Raw genomic sequence first — 15,386 nt, 5'->3', positions numbered from 1 at the left:
TTTTCACATTTCGTTATTATGCAACATTGAATCGCAGTGCTCCGTTTATGACTTTGTTTTGGATTCTGTATTGGGTTTGTGTTTGCCTCGGGTTGCCTTGATATCTCTTCAGAGCGTTTTCAGTCAGTCAGTCAGTTGTTATCTAACCCACTACATCCCAACACAGGGTCACAGGGGGTCTGCTGGAGCCAATCCCAGCCAACACAGGGTGCAAGGCAGGAACAAATCCCGGGCAGGGCGCCAGCCCACCACAGGGCACACACACACACACACACCCACACACCAAGCACACACTGGGAACAATTTAGGAACAGCAATGCATCAAACCTGCGTGTCTTTAGACTTTGAAACCCTCGCAGACACAGGGAGAACATGCAAACTCCATGCAGGGAGGACCCGGGAAGCAAACCCAGGTCTCCTTACTGTGAGGCAGCAATGTGCCACCGTGCTGCCTGGCAGACCATTTTTGCTAAATTTGATAAAAATTTAACTTTTTTGAGGATTCTTAGAGGCCTTTCGTGTCTTGGCTTTGACGTAAATTTCGTAAATAGTGGGAAGCATTTATGGGGCATATTTGCTTTTGGGACTCCCAGTTCATAACACAGAGTTGAACCCATCCATCCATCCATCCTTCTATCTCTCCATCCATCCATCCATCCATCCATTTTCTTCCGCTTACCCAGGTTCCTTTTTTTCCCTGTGCTTAAAACTCACAGCGATCATGTCATAAGGCTACAGTATAGCGCAAACTCTTGTAATGTTAGTTTTCTCTGTTGTTCAAGGTTTTCTCAGTGTTATTCAATGTTTTTACATTTAGTTTACTATTACACTGTGCATTCTATGGTTAATTAACTATATTTGTGCTTAAAAATCTTTAAAAAAATATATATTTACATACAGTTCGTACGGTCTGGAACAGATTAATTGTATTTACATACAATCCTATGGGGGAAATTGCTTCGGTTCATGACTAAATCGGTTTATGGTCGTGATCCGAGGTTCCACTGTTCTCTTAAAAAGAACAGTGCCAGAGTGGTTCTTGGCGGCACGGTGGCACAGTGGGTAGTGCTGCTGCCTTGCATTTAGGAGACCTGAGGTTCGCTTCCCGGGTCCTCCCTGCGTGGAGTTTGCATGTTCTCCCCGTGTCTGCGTGGGTTTCCTCCGGGCACTCCGGTTTCCTCCCACAGTCCAAAGACATGCAGGTTAGGTGGATTGGCGATTCTAAATTGGCCTTAGTGTGTGCTTGGTGTGTTTGTGTGTGTCCTGTGGTGGGTTGGCACCATGCCCGGGATTGGTTCCTGCCTTGTGCCCTGTGTTGGCTGGGATTGGCTCCAGCAGACCCCCGTGACCCTGTGTTCGGATTCAGTGGGCTGGAAAATGGATGGAGTGGTTCTTCAGAACGATGCCATAGCAGAACCATTTTTGGATCCCAAAAGACCCATCCACATGACGGTTCCAGAAAGACCCTTGAGTTTTGTAGATCCATAACAGGCTCTATAAAACGCCACGTGCAGATAGTAACAGATTTGTGAAATACCAAAGGCTCCTGATTTTCTTGCTCTCTATGTCTGGTATCACTGGCTAAGTCCAGGTTTTCTTAATCTGTCCAGCAGCCTACCCTATTATCAGGATTTTATTTTGTTTTCCACATATTAGGAAGTTTTCCAAAGCACAAAGAACCAACTTCATATGCAAAGAACCCATTCCAGAATTAAATGGTGCTTTGTCAAGCAATGGCTCAAGGGGGAGCCACAAAACCTAGAAAAATACCCTAAAGCGCCATTAAAGAACCCTTACCTCTAAGAGTGCAGGTGAGGGTGAGATCGAGCAGTAAATTGAGAGCTGACCATAACTGACTGGTACAACATCCACATGACTGCAGACACCGCTCTGATCTGCCTGTTGATCGCAGGTTCCCTTCTTCCCTCACTCGTGACCAAGACCCTGAAATATTTAAACTCCTCTGCCTGAGTGGCTTGTGGGTTTTTCTTGGTATTGTGGCGGGTGGCCGGGTCCCATGACCGGCCGGGACGCCCCTTCTGCATATGTTCTGGGGGAGCAATCATGGACTGCTCAATACCTCCCCCGGGACGCTTGGTGGCAGCCTCCCTGGCTGACAATGGTGCCTCAGTTTCCCGCAGGGAGTTCTCCACAGCCCTGTTGGGATCTGGGGTGGCCGCCAGGGGGTGCTGCATGGGTCCCTGAGCCGGCCTGGACACCTCTACAGCCCCACCTGGAAGTGCAATCAGAAGCAGGTGATCAAGCACCTGGAGCACTTCCGGGTGGGCTATAAAAAGGGCCAGCAACCACCACTCAGGAGCCAGACTCGGGAGGAAGAGGACGAGGTTGCAAAGGAGGAGTGGTGGTGCCCAACGGGAGTGTATTTGTAGTCTGATAAAGTGCTTTTGGGACTGTGTATTGCCTGTGGGGTTCACGGGGAAGACATGCCCCACAGGTGAAGAAAATAAAAGTCTTGTGTCATTTTACACGTGCCTCTGGTGTAGTCTGTTCCGGGTCAGGCGCTATATAGCGCTACTTTCACAGTATCTTGATTGATGATCCTGGCAGTTGTGACTGAAGTATCAGTAGGCCTATCTGCCCGTGGCTTGATAACAACAGAACTCCTAAATTTCAACTTCTTTATCAGATAAAACAATGACGGTGTGAATTGGTCATCAGATGTTACTACAGAAAGTGAAACTGATGCTGTCATTGTCAGACCCGAAAGCATTGAGCCAAATCTGATCTGTGGATGAATTCTTCAAAACCCTTAAAGTATTGTCTTTGTGATCCACTGACAGGCATAATTCAGATCTCTGGATATCTTTTTATATCCTTTATACAATTCAACAACCTTTTCTCACAGGTTCCTAGTCAATTCTTTTGCTTTCCCCCATGGCTTGGTATCCAGCAAAGTCAGTGCATATCAGTCGTTGATATCATATCATGAGAAAAAAATCCAGAAAATCACATGACAATGATCCCAAATACTTATTTTCCACCATAATTTGCAAATAAATTCTTTAAAAATCAGACAATGTTTTTTCTGGATTTTTTTTTCTCATTTTGTCTCTCATAGTTGAGGTATACCTATGATGAAAATTACAGGCCTCTCTCATCTTTTTAACTCTTTTAGGGCTAATTTTTTTTTGTTTCTTTTCTCCCAGGGCTGAATATTTTTCCAAAAACTAACATTTTTTAAAAAAGAACACAAAGCAATTGTTTAACATATCAAATCAACAAAAAATATTTCCTTTTGACAAATGTTATTGTCTTGCATGTTGTATGAGCCTGCATACTCTATGATTTCACATACATATCACATACATTTTACACAGCAAAGTCTGATGTCGCTCAAAGCAGCCAATTTCAGTCATTGCCACATTGCACTCCTTACAATACGTGTTGCTTTGGTGCCTATTTTTCAATTGTCTGTTGCTGCACTTTCTCACATATATTGTTAGTCTGTACTGTAGAGAGACAAGTCACCCATTTGCCATCGTGCCATGCCACTGCCACCAAGTTTTCTGCCTGCATGAACACCGTATTGTCACCTCTTTTCATCTTCTGAAACTTTATGAACTTTATGTATGGCATTATAGCCTGGCTCACCCCATGGGATTTGCTTCTGTTTATTACAGAAGTGAATAAAACTTTGCAGCAGCACGTACCTAAGCCACCAGGGGACAAAACATGTTTGGACCAATGCTCCCTGAAGTTATATCACCAGTTCTGTCCCATCTCTATTTGTAATGCCACAGCGCGCTTCATCTCATCTTTCGTTGTGGGTTTCCACTTTGAAAAACGAGAATGCGATGCAAACGCAGCCCGCGATTCAAAAAAAATCTCTGCCTACCTGTTTGTCTCGTCTGACAGTAGCTGAAAAGCAGCATCAGGAGAGAGCAGCCTGAAGTACAGCAGCTGGTGATCTGTCGTGTCCCACAGCAAGCCATGCCGTCTTGTGAACTCCGGTAGCCAGAGCGGCTCTCAACGGATCAATGTCTGTGTATTTATCCCATGCGAACCTTGCCGTAGATGCATCGGCTGCGCGAAGGCACTCAACTGGCAGCAGATCCGCTGGCGCGGCATCGGCTGGTGTCTGATCAGCTGATGCCTGCTTCTCACTCTCTTGCTCGATCTCCTGATCACTGCCAATAAAATTCAATTCTGAAAAATCAAGAGTCCGACTCCGCAATAATGCGCAAAAAATCGTCTGCCGAGTGTTTTCTTTTCTGCACTTGCTTCGCTGCCTTTTCACATGTCGGTGCCATCTTGCCTTTGTTTACATTTCGCAACTCACGCACACGCAAGGTTTAGTTGCCGAGTCAACGAGTCTAGCATTCCTCCAAGCACAGAGGGAATGCCTGTGACGTGACAGTGAGATTTGTCGCCATTAACAGCTGATTGTCGCCCCCTATCCCTGGATGTCGACTTTTGTCGACATTAGCCTTCAACCCCTCCTGTCGACAAAAGTCGACATCCGCCCTAAAAGAGTTAAGTGGGAGAACTTGCACAATTGGTGGCTGACTAAATACTTTTTTGCCCCACTGTATTAGATGAATGAAACAGGTGCTATATTAGCACTACACCCACATTTCCACAAAAGTTCTTAAGGAGCTGTTTATACTGTTAGGGGGGAACAAGTACCTTTTGGTTTGTAGACAAGACCCTCAGGGATTGCTTTGTCGCAGACACAGTGACGAAGGGTGGATTGTAATCAGAATATAAATTTAATACAGCGTTTCTCAACCTTTAAGTATTTGCGTCCCGAGTTTTCATAACAGTTTTAATCGCACCCCCTTAACGTTTTTTGAAACCCTAATAAATTTTAGTCCTATATTTTTTGCTGCCAATACACCGCTACAAGTTTAAAGTTTTCCCACGAATAGCCAAATTACGCCACATATGGCAACATTCACGTCCCCTTTTTTGTTACTTCCCTAGGGGGGCTCGCCCCACAGTTTGAGAACCACTGGTTTAATATGTCATTGTGATCTGTGCAAATATTTTAAATCTGCTTTTCTTTTCTTCTCACATGTACAGCTAACACAAAGCCAGATTTAGCATGCAGGGGCTCATCATTTAGAACTGCTACGCAAGCATTTTAAGACAAGACAAGTTACAAACAACTGAGAGGAACAGTTGGGTTTTATAGGTGGAGGGCAGGAAGAGGAGGGTCTTCAGGCAGAAAAGTAATCAGGAGGGTGTGGGCTGGAGCCGGAAGTGGGAGGAGTTTTAGGTAGGTTTTCCTTCTGGTGATCTGTGGGAGAGGGAGAAAAGGCGTTAGTCGCCCCAGAGTTCCACCTAAGCCCTTAGGCTGCCTCCCACGGCACATGTGTGACAACATATAAGTGTGTGTCGCGTGTGCAGAGAGCACATTCAACATTTTAAAAATTAACCATAACCTGATGGAAAGGGAAAAACTGTTCTGTAGTATCAGGTTCTACATCAGCATTCGACGGCATCAATGGATGAATGGGAAACATGAAAGATGTGTCGTCACAGGCACTGTGTGTGCTCTGTGGGGTCTGTGGGGAGTGCAAGCATAGTGGTACATAAGCTTCGTTTGCCATGCTATTTGTGATCACGTAATCATTTATAGAAATATGTGTGTTCGTTTAATCTTCTTTAAAGAAAAATTGGGAGTGGTCTCCCCTTGACTTTCTCATATACTCAGATATGGGGATGGATATTTGAGGAGTAAACGGCAAGACAAGGATTGTATTTTTATATTATGTACATTAAAGAACCGTCAACAACAAACCAAATCAAATTCATAATATATTGAATAATTATTATAAAAGTAATGTAAGAGCCAATCTTAGAAAGTTAATGCTTTAAGTTAAACTCATACTTGTGTTTGCTTAATTTGAATAGAATATAATTTTCTTTCATAGTCATAGACAATGGTATAGCCCAGGGGTCAGCAACCTTTCAGTGGTGTTGCACCAAACCTATGTTACAATGTTATTCTGCGTGCCGACATAATTCTACCAATTTTGTTATATATAGTATCACAATTGGTCCGGTTTGCTCATTCAATATTTTAAAATACATAGGAGCATGCAGTTAGGTCCATAAATATTTGGACAGAGACAACCTTTTTCTAATTTTGGTTCTGTACATTACCACAATGAATTTGAAATGAAACAACTCAGATGCAGTTGAAGTGCAGACTTTCAGCTTTAATTCAGTGGGGTGAACAAAACGATTACATAAAAATGTGAGGCAACTAAAGCATTTTTTGAACACAATCCCTTCATTTCAGGGGCTCAAAAGTAATTGGACAAATTAAATAACTGGAAATCAAATGTTCATTTCTAATACTTGGTTGAAAACCCTTTGCTGACAATGACAGCCTGAAGTCTTGAACTCCTGGACATCACCAGATGTTGGGTTTCCTCCTTTTTAATGCTCTGCCAGGCCTTTACTGCAGCGGCTTTCAGTTGCTGTTTGTTTGTGGGCCTTTCTGTCTGAAGTTTAGTCTTCAACAAGTGAAATGCCTGCTCAGTTGGGTTAAGATCAGGGGACTGACTTGGCCATTCAAGAATTTTCCACTTCTTTGCTTTAATAAACTCCTGGGTTGTTTTGGCTGTATGTTTTGGGTCATTGTCCATCTGTATCATGAATCAATTTGACTGTATTTAGCTGGATTTGAGCAGACAGTATGTCTCTGAACACCTCAGAATTCATTCGGCTGCTTCTGTCCTGTGTCACATCATCAATAAACACTAGTGTCCCAGTGCCACTGGCAGCCGTCACACTGCCTTCCTCCACCGTGTTTTACAGATGATGTGCTATGCTTTGGATAATGAGCTGTTCCATGCTTTCTCCATACTTTTTTCTTGCTGTCATTCTGGTAGAGGGTGATCTTGGTTTCATCTGTCCAAAGAATGTTTTTCCAGAACTGTGCTGGCTTTTTTAGATGTTCTTTAGCAAAGTCCAATCTAGCCTTTCTATTCTTGAGGCTTATGAGTGGCTTGCACCTTGCAGTGCACCCTCTGTATTTACTTTCATGCAGTCTTCTCTTTATGGTAGACTTGGATATCGATACGCCGACCCCCTTGGAGAGTGTTGTTCACTTGGTTGGCTGTTGTGAAGGGGTTTCTCTTCACCATGGAAATGATTCTGCGATCATCCACCACTGTTGTCTTCCGTGGACGTCCAGGTCTTTTTGCGTTGCTGAGTTCACCAGTGCTTGGTTTCTTTCTCCAGATGTACCAAACTGTAGATTTTGCCACTTGTAATATTGTACCAATTTCTTGGATGGGTTTTTTCTGTTTTCGCAGCTTAAGGATGGCTTCTTTCACCTGCATGGAGAGCTCCTTTGACTGCATGTTGTCTGTTCACAGCAAAATCTTCCACATGCAAGCACCACACCTCAAATCAGCTCCAGGCCTTTTATCTGCTTAATTGATAATGACATAACGACGGACTTGCCCACACCTGCCCATGAAATAGCCTTGGAGTCAATTGTCCAATTACTTTTGAGCCCCTGAAATGAAGGGATTGTGTTCAAAAAATGCTTTAGTTGCCTCACATTTTTATGCAATCGTTTTGTTCACCCCACTGAATTAAAGCTGAAAGTCTGCACTTCAACTGCATCGGAGTTGTTTCATTTAAAATTCATTGTGGTGATGTACAGAACCAAAATTAGAAAAAAGTAGTCTCTGTCCAAATGTTTAAATTGATTATAATATCAGATCCCGACTTATGAACCCATTCAAAAATGCGACACAGTTTCAGTCTCTCAGATGCATCAAATTTTGTTGCAGCAGCGCAGTTACCAATTTCTTTTGCCACTTCAATGACGTTTAATTTAAAGCCAGCTTCATGTTTTCTTCTGATCGAACGCTCCATCGTAGATAAGGGATGCTCTTACAATAAAGGTGTATGAGGGTGTGAGATACAAAAAACACAAAACAGTGCCAATGTCGCTTCGGAATAGTTCAGGTATTACAGTGTGGTCATGTAGACATGACACATAGAAACCAAAGGCCGTGTGCTCCGTGGTTACTCTCTCAGGTGGGTGTTAGCATATCATAATCTCTTAGACCAATAGTGTGAGTTTCCGCATTCGACTTATACGACCAACATTATAAAATACCAGAAATTATACGGTAAAATGAAGCCACGACTTATCCGCGAGTATATACGGTAGTTTATTTCTTAACGCCAGAAACAGCCCTTTTTTATAGCTTCACTTTTCTCATCAAGGTTTTTAAATGTGGACTGATGTTTAATTTGATAATGTCTTTCTACACTTGACGTACAACACACAACACTTTCACCGCATAACGCACACACAGCACGATCCTTTTGTTGTACAGATTCATATTCATTCATCGCAGAGTCTTGAAAAGAATGAACAAGTTTTTGTCTTTTATGAGTCATTTTAAGGGCAATATATTACTTAATAATAATGAGGTTTGTTTTAACGTACCACAGCTTGCACCGAACACATGGTTTACCTTTACATGTGAGTCGCATGCGTAAAATGTAGGTGGGGGACAAGGAGCATGAACACGTGCGCTGTGATTAAACTAGAATAACAAGAGGTTTGTTTAAACGTACCACGGCCTGCACTTAACACATGGTTTCCATGTACATGGGAGTTGCATACGCAAAATGTAGGTGAAGGCGCAAATATGTACACTGTAATTAAAATATACAGTACGGTCATATGAAAAAGATTGGGAACCCCTCTCAGCCTGCATAATAATTTACTTTCAACAAAAAAGATAACAGTGGTATGTCTTTCATTTCCTAGGAACATCGGAGTACCGCGGTGTTTTCCGAACAAAGATTCTTAGTGATGCAGTATTTAGTTGTATGAAATTAAATCAAATGTGAAAAACTGGCTGTGCACAAATGTGGGTCCCCTTGTCATTGTGCTGATTTGAATGCCTGTCGCTGCTCAATGCTGATTACTTACAACACCAAATTGGAGTGATGAGATCATTAAGCCTTGAACTTCACAGACAGGTGTGTCCAATCATGAGATATAAAGGTATTTAAGGTGGTCAATTACAAGTTGTGCTTCCTTCCCTTTGACTCTCCTCTGAAGAGGGACAGCATGGGATCCTCAAAGCAACTCTCCAAAGATCTGAAAACAAAGATTGTTGAGTCTCCTGGTTTAGGGGAAGGCTACAAAAAGCCATCTCAGAGGTTTAAACTGTCAGTGTCAACTGTAAGGAATGTCATCAGGAAATGGAAGGCCACAGGCACAGTTGCTGTTAAACCCAGCAGGTCTGGCAGGCCAAGACAAATACAGGAGTGGCATATGAGCAGGATTGTGAGAATGGTGGCAGACAACCCACAGATCACCTCCAAAGACCTGCGAGAACATCTAACTGCAGATGGTGTATCTGTACATCGTTCGACAATTCAGAGCAATTTGCACAAAGAACATCTGTATGGCAGGGCGATGAGAAAGAAGCCTTTCTGCACTCACGCCACAAACAGTCGCTTGTTGTATGCCAATGCTCATTTAGACAAGCCAGATTCATTTTAGAACAAAGTGCTTTGGACTGATGAGACAAAAATGGAGTTATCTGGTCATAACAAAAAGCGCTTTGCATGGTGGAAGAAGAACACCGCATTCAAAGAAAAACACCTGCTACCTACTGTCAAATATGATGGAGGTTCCATCATGCTGTGGGGCTGTGTGGCTAGTTCAGGGAGTGGGGCCCTTGTTAAAGTCGAGGGTCGCATGAATTCAACACAATATCAACAAATTCTTCAGGATAATGTTCAAGCATCAGTCACAAAGTTGAAGTTAAGCAGGGGTTGGATATTCCAACAAGACAATGACCTAAAATACAGTTGGAAATCTACAAAGGCATTCATGCAGAGGGAGAAGTGCAATGTTCTGGAATGGCCGTCACAGTCCCCTGACTTGAAGATCATCGAAAATCTATGGGATGATTTGAAGCAGGCTGTCCATGAAATTGAACTGAACTAGAGAGATTTTGTATGAAGAATGGTCAACAATACCTCCATCCAGAATCAGACACTCATCACAGGTTACAGGAGGACAGCGTCTAGAGGCTGTTAGATTTACAAAAGGAGGCTCAACTAAGTATTGATGTCATATCTCTGTTGGGGTGCCCACATTTATGCACCTGTCTAATTTTGTTATGATGCATATTGCATATTTTCTGTTAATCCAATAAACTTAATGTCACTGCTGAAATCCTACTGTGTCCATAAGGCATGTCAGATATTAAAAGGAAGTTCAGCCAATGAGAAACATAAATCCAAAGAATTAAGAGGGGGTCCCGAACTTTTTCATATGACTGTATTTATTTACTATATTTCAATTCAATCAGAGTGCCATTGAAAATCGCACTTGGCACATGTGCGACAGGTTGCTGACCCCTGGTATAGCCTTTTACCCCCTTGTAAGGTAATAAGAGATAGAACTTCCTTGCCATAACTAAGATACAGTGTGCTAACTGAGTTAGTTGTTGTTTTAGAATAAGTCCACGCACGCAACTTAATGAGGTTTTCTCAAGTACCTGATGATGTTTATTCCGATAACCGGGTTGTTTGTTTTGAGAATCGGCATTTACAAGATACATATTAACCAAGGTGTGAATTGCAAAAGGTCAAATAATGGTATGAACTTGAACCCTGGACACAGTCAGACACAGACACCAAATGTCTCAAGACAGATGCATTTATTCTCCCTCTTAGGCTCTACACACAACACAGTGCCTCAATCACCACCCTATACAGTTCTCTTTCTCTTCTTCTTCTTCTTTTCTTTGTTCTACCTCCTCCACTCCACTAAGTGTTGTCCACCTCCTCCAGACTCAAGTTCCCCAAAAAGGAGTGAGGCGGCCTCCTTTATACTACACCCAGAAGTGCTTCAGGTGTCTCCTGATTGACACTTCCGGGTGTGACAGAAGTGCTGCATATAAACTCAGCTCCTCCTCTGGCAGCACCTCTGGGCATGCCCTTAGTGGTGGCCATGGCCCCCTGCCGGGTTGAGCTTCAGTTCTGTGGCCCGGGGGGCCTGCTCTCTCGTGTCCCGGATGAGGTACTGCTGGTCATATGTCCCTTCCCCCGGTCTTCTCTTTAAAAGGGCATCTCGTCCGGTCAAGATCCCCATCCGTCCATCACATTGGTTATAAAAAAGCATGTCAGGGAATGAGTGGCGCACTCACGGGAACCTTGCAGCCAGGGTGTGTGTGTGTGATAATAAAGATATCCTAGCTTTGGACAACTAAACAAATAAAAATGTCTGTGATTTACTTTATGAAGGTAAAATCTTAATGACCCCGCACAGCTCTCTGTTGTTCAGCATTACACCGATGGTGCAGGAGTCGATGTAACCTTGAAAGAACTGGCAGCTATAGTCATGAAAATATGAATTGCAATATGTGTTTTTGAAGGGTGGCACGGTGGCGCAGTGGGTAGCGCTGTTGCCTCACAGTAAGGAGACCTGAGGTTTGCTTCCCGGGTCCTCCCTGCGTGGAGTTTGCATGTTCTGCCCGTGTCTGCGTGGGTTTCCTCCCACAGTCCAAAGACATGCAGGTTAGGTGCATTGGCGATCCCAAATTGTCCCATGTGTGTGCTTGGTGTGTGGGTGTGTGCCCTGCAGTGGGCTGGCGCCCTGCCCGGAGTTTGTTTCCTGCTTGCGCCCTGTGTTGGCTGGGATTGGCTCCAGCAGACCCCCGTGACCCTGTAGTTAGGATATAGCAGGTTGGATAATGGATGGATGGATACTTACATGAATGAGAGATTTCAGGTTTTGATTTTTAATAAATTTGCAAACCTTTCTGAAAACATGTCACTTTGTCTTTGCAGGTTATTGAGTGTAGATTGCTGGACAAAAATGGCAAATTCATCAATTTTAAATTCAATTTTCAGTGCAGTGAAGTGTGCAGAAACTGATGGGGTTTGAATACTTTTTCAATCTTCTACATACAGTAAAAAAATGTAAAATGTGAATGTGGTAAAACCACCAAGACGCCATCCTCTTCACCATTTGTTCTTTATCATTTTTCTGGAGTTAGGGTATATCGAGTGTCAAACCCCTTCAAGCTTGAAATAAAGCGCATTGGTTCAACTATAGGGCCACTGCTCTGATCGGACCCACTTGGTCAGTAACCGATGATCTTTCCGTCTCAGCAGACACTCAGTCTGCCATCCACAGAATCATTAATCATATAAAAGATCGCGGTGTGGTGAGCGGACGCCCGGAAGGACTGGAAGAGGGATTACGGCTCCTCCGGACCACGAGGGGGCAGCTGCCCTGGTTGGTATGGGGACCACAGAAACAGAGCATGCAAGCTCAACCCTATTGGGGCCTGTGGTCACCGCCAGGGGGCGCGCGAATGCCTAATGGATCCCCAGACGTCACCACTTCCGCCACACCCAGAGGTGTTGGCGGGAGGAATACCAGGGACACTCAGAGTGCTTCCGGGTGCTCAGCCGGCATTTCTACCACACCAGGAGGTGCTGGCAGAAGTTCATCGGGAGGCACCTGGAGCACATCTGGGTGAACATAAAATGGGCCGCCTCCCTCCATTCAATAGCTGGAGTCGTGTGGAAGAGGACAGAGCTCGGTGGAGAGGAGTGGAGGCGGTCAGGAGAAGAGGCCAGGACTGAGGGTGCTTGGTGCAGGGGCACTGGGTTGTGCGTGCTACACTTTGTGTGAATAATGTATAATAAACATGTGCTTGGGTTTTAACCATCCGTGTCTGCTTGTCTGGCTCAGGGCTACTTTCCACAGCGGTCACCACTGCTGTGAACAGTTTCCAGTGTTACCAGCCTCTCCATGACACTTCTCCTTCCATGTTGAGAACTTTAACAGTTGGTGCCATCACTCAGCTCTAGTGCTCCCTCCGTTTCTTGGTTACTTTTATTATTATCGATGGACACCGGTCTGATGTCAACAATGTTCTTTTCCATCCTATGTACAGTGGGTTCCTCTCTTGAGGGGTTGCCGCTGTCGGTCACCTTCAGGCAGCACAGACAGTATCGTTTGAGATCCCTCACCTCCTTCCTAAAGGTTTTACTAAATTTGTAGTAAATGAAAGGGTTGTACACGGTGGAGGACTTGGCAAACAAACATGGCAGCAGGCTCATCTCAGGTGGGATGTTGGCGCTGGAGTAGAACATGGACCAGAAACTGACCACAGTATAGGGTGTCCAGCAGATGAGGAAGCCAGCAGTGACCAAAACGGCCATCTGAAAAGAAATAACAAACAGGCACGATTAAAATAGACAATCAGGTCTAAGTTTAGAGCATCTTCTATAGGAAGACTTCATCTTCACCTGCTGCTGAAATGAGAAAGCATTGAAGTAGCAGCTGGTGTCCCAATCAACAGCACAAACTCTACACCTTCACCTCAACAATGAGCCACCTCTTAACTCACTTGCCATTAAGTTAGTCAAAGCCAAGGTGCCAACAGCTGCATTGGCATTTAACTAATGGATAGTTTTTGGCCCATAAATGTGCTGCATTCAGAAAGTATTCAGGCCCCTTCACTTTTTGTTAAGTTGCTACCTTACACTATAATCGTTTAAATTAATTTTTTTATCCTCATCAAGCAACACCCAACACCTCAGAATGACAAAGTGACAACAGGATTTTAGAAAATTTTCCAGATTTATTAAAAATAAAAAGCTGAAATATCCCATTCAGATCCTTTACTCACTACTTAGATGAAGCCCCTTTGGAGTCTTCTTGGGTCTGACAAACTTCACACACTTAGATTTTGGGGATTTTTCTGCCATTCTCCTCTGTAGATCCTATCAAGCTCTGTCAGGTTGAATGGAGACCATCAGTGGACAACTTTTATCAGGGGTCTCCAGAGACGTCCAATTGGGTTTAATGCACGGCTCGGCTTGAGCCACTAAAGAACATTCATAGAGTTGTCCCTAAGCCACTCCTGTGTCAGGGATGTACGGTCAGGGCAGAGCCTCACCTGTCATCATGAAAAGTAAAAAAAAACTAATAATGATAATATAAAATAAATGTGTCCACTGGTGCTATAAATTTGTTTTCTGTATGTTTCCAATAATTTTGATCATTTTTATAGTCAAATTCGCTGAATTGGTGCAATTCCTGTTCAAATACAGAGGAGAAACACGAGGTGCGGAAGCGACGAGCCTCACCTCCCCTCGGACTGCGCTCTCCACACATACTGGGCTGGTGCCTAATTGGCGCGTGCCTGTCGCAGTCTCTCTGTGTGTCGCCAATATAATGTTTGCAAACATGTTTATTATACACCCTGACATTCCACAGTCCGGCTAATATCTTTAATGAATGTTTGTGACATATTTAGTCTCGCTGATCGGACATAAAACCGCAGTGAAAAGGCACAAGGTGAGGCTGACAGTGCCGTGCCACCCTGAAGGGGGGTGCATGTGAACCCAACAGGTGCTCGTTGCTGCTGTTCTTCTATGCTAAGGCACCAATAAGTTAGCGACATCAGAAAGTCAAGGGCACTGCAGCGCTACATTTATTTTTATTTTTTATTCCGACTGACTGCCAAAATGGAACATTAAGACTTTTTAAACTAAAGGAAAATAAGGAGGACTTTTACAAGAAATTGACGGAGACTTTCGTGGAGAAGGATAAGCACATGGACTTCATTTACAAATACATTTACAAATACATTTCTCTGTCTTTTCCAAACCTCAAGTTCGCAATCTTGGTGTTACCTTTGACAGTCACCTCTCTTTTGATAAACAAGTAAATTCTGTAGTCAAGAGTTGCTTTTTCCAACTTCGTCTGTTAGGTAAGATCAGGCCTTTTTTTTATCTTCTAGGGATCTTGAGATAGCTACTCCTGCTTTTATTTTTTCTCGCCTCTATTACTGCAACTCGCTGTATTCTGGGATTAACAAATCTCTGATACACCGGTTACAGCTGGTCCAAAATGCTGCCCCTCGCTTTCTGGTTGGGGCAAGAAAGTCTGACTCTGTTTCTCCTATTTTAGCTTCTTTACACTGGCTGCCTGTCAGTTTTTGAATTGATTTTAAAATCTTGCTGCTAGTTTTTAAATCTTTACATGGGCTTGCTCCTGCCTATTAATCTGAATTGTGTGTTTTACACCTTTACATCTTCTGGTCAGTTGTGTCTTGTTGTCCCTCGTACCAAGTGTAAAACTAAGGGGGACAGGGCCTTTGCAGCTGCTGCGCCTCGCCTGTGGAACTCTTTACCTCATCACATAAAGGAGTCGTCTACAATTGAACTGTTTAAAACAAGATTACAACAACAACAACAACATTTATTTATATAGCACATTTTCATACAAAAAGTAGCTCAAAGTGCTTTACATAATGAAGAAAAGAAAAATAAAAGACAAAGTAAGAAATTAAAATAAGACAACATTAGTTAACATAGAAAAGGAGTAAGGTCCGATGGCC

At 43.5% G+C, this 15,386-nt stretch overlaps 2 protein-coding genes across 3 annotated transcripts in view; both read right to left on the bottom strand.

The window, feature by feature from the left end:
• clic5a (chloride intracellular channel 5a) overlaps positions 1-15,386 on the bottom strand; it is a 1,193,419-nt gene that overhangs the window by 226,915 nt on the left and 951,118 nt on the right. The gene's annotated exons all lie outside the window — the stretch shown is intronic.
• Positions 12,817-15,386, bottom strand: part of LOC114647659 (opsin-5-like) — a 46,521-nt gene continuing 43,951 nt past the window's right edge. Inside the window, exon 5 of the mRNA XM_028796265.1 lies at positions 12,817-13,200. Coding sequence (XP_028652098.1) covers positions 12,817-13,200 — 384 coding nt within the window. The remainder of the gene's footprint in view (positions 13,201-15,386) is intronic.

Source organism: Erpetoichthys calabaricus, chromosome 3, assembly GCF_900747795.2.
Source record: "Erpetoichthys calabaricus chromosome 3, fErpCal1.3, whole genome shotgun sequence".
Lineage (NCBI taxonomy): Eukaryota > Metazoa > Chordata > Cladistia > Polypteriformes > Polypteridae > Erpetoichthys > Erpetoichthys calabaricus.
Note: the sequence above shows the minus strand (reverse complement) of the source record. Positions and strands in the feature narration are given on the sequence as shown.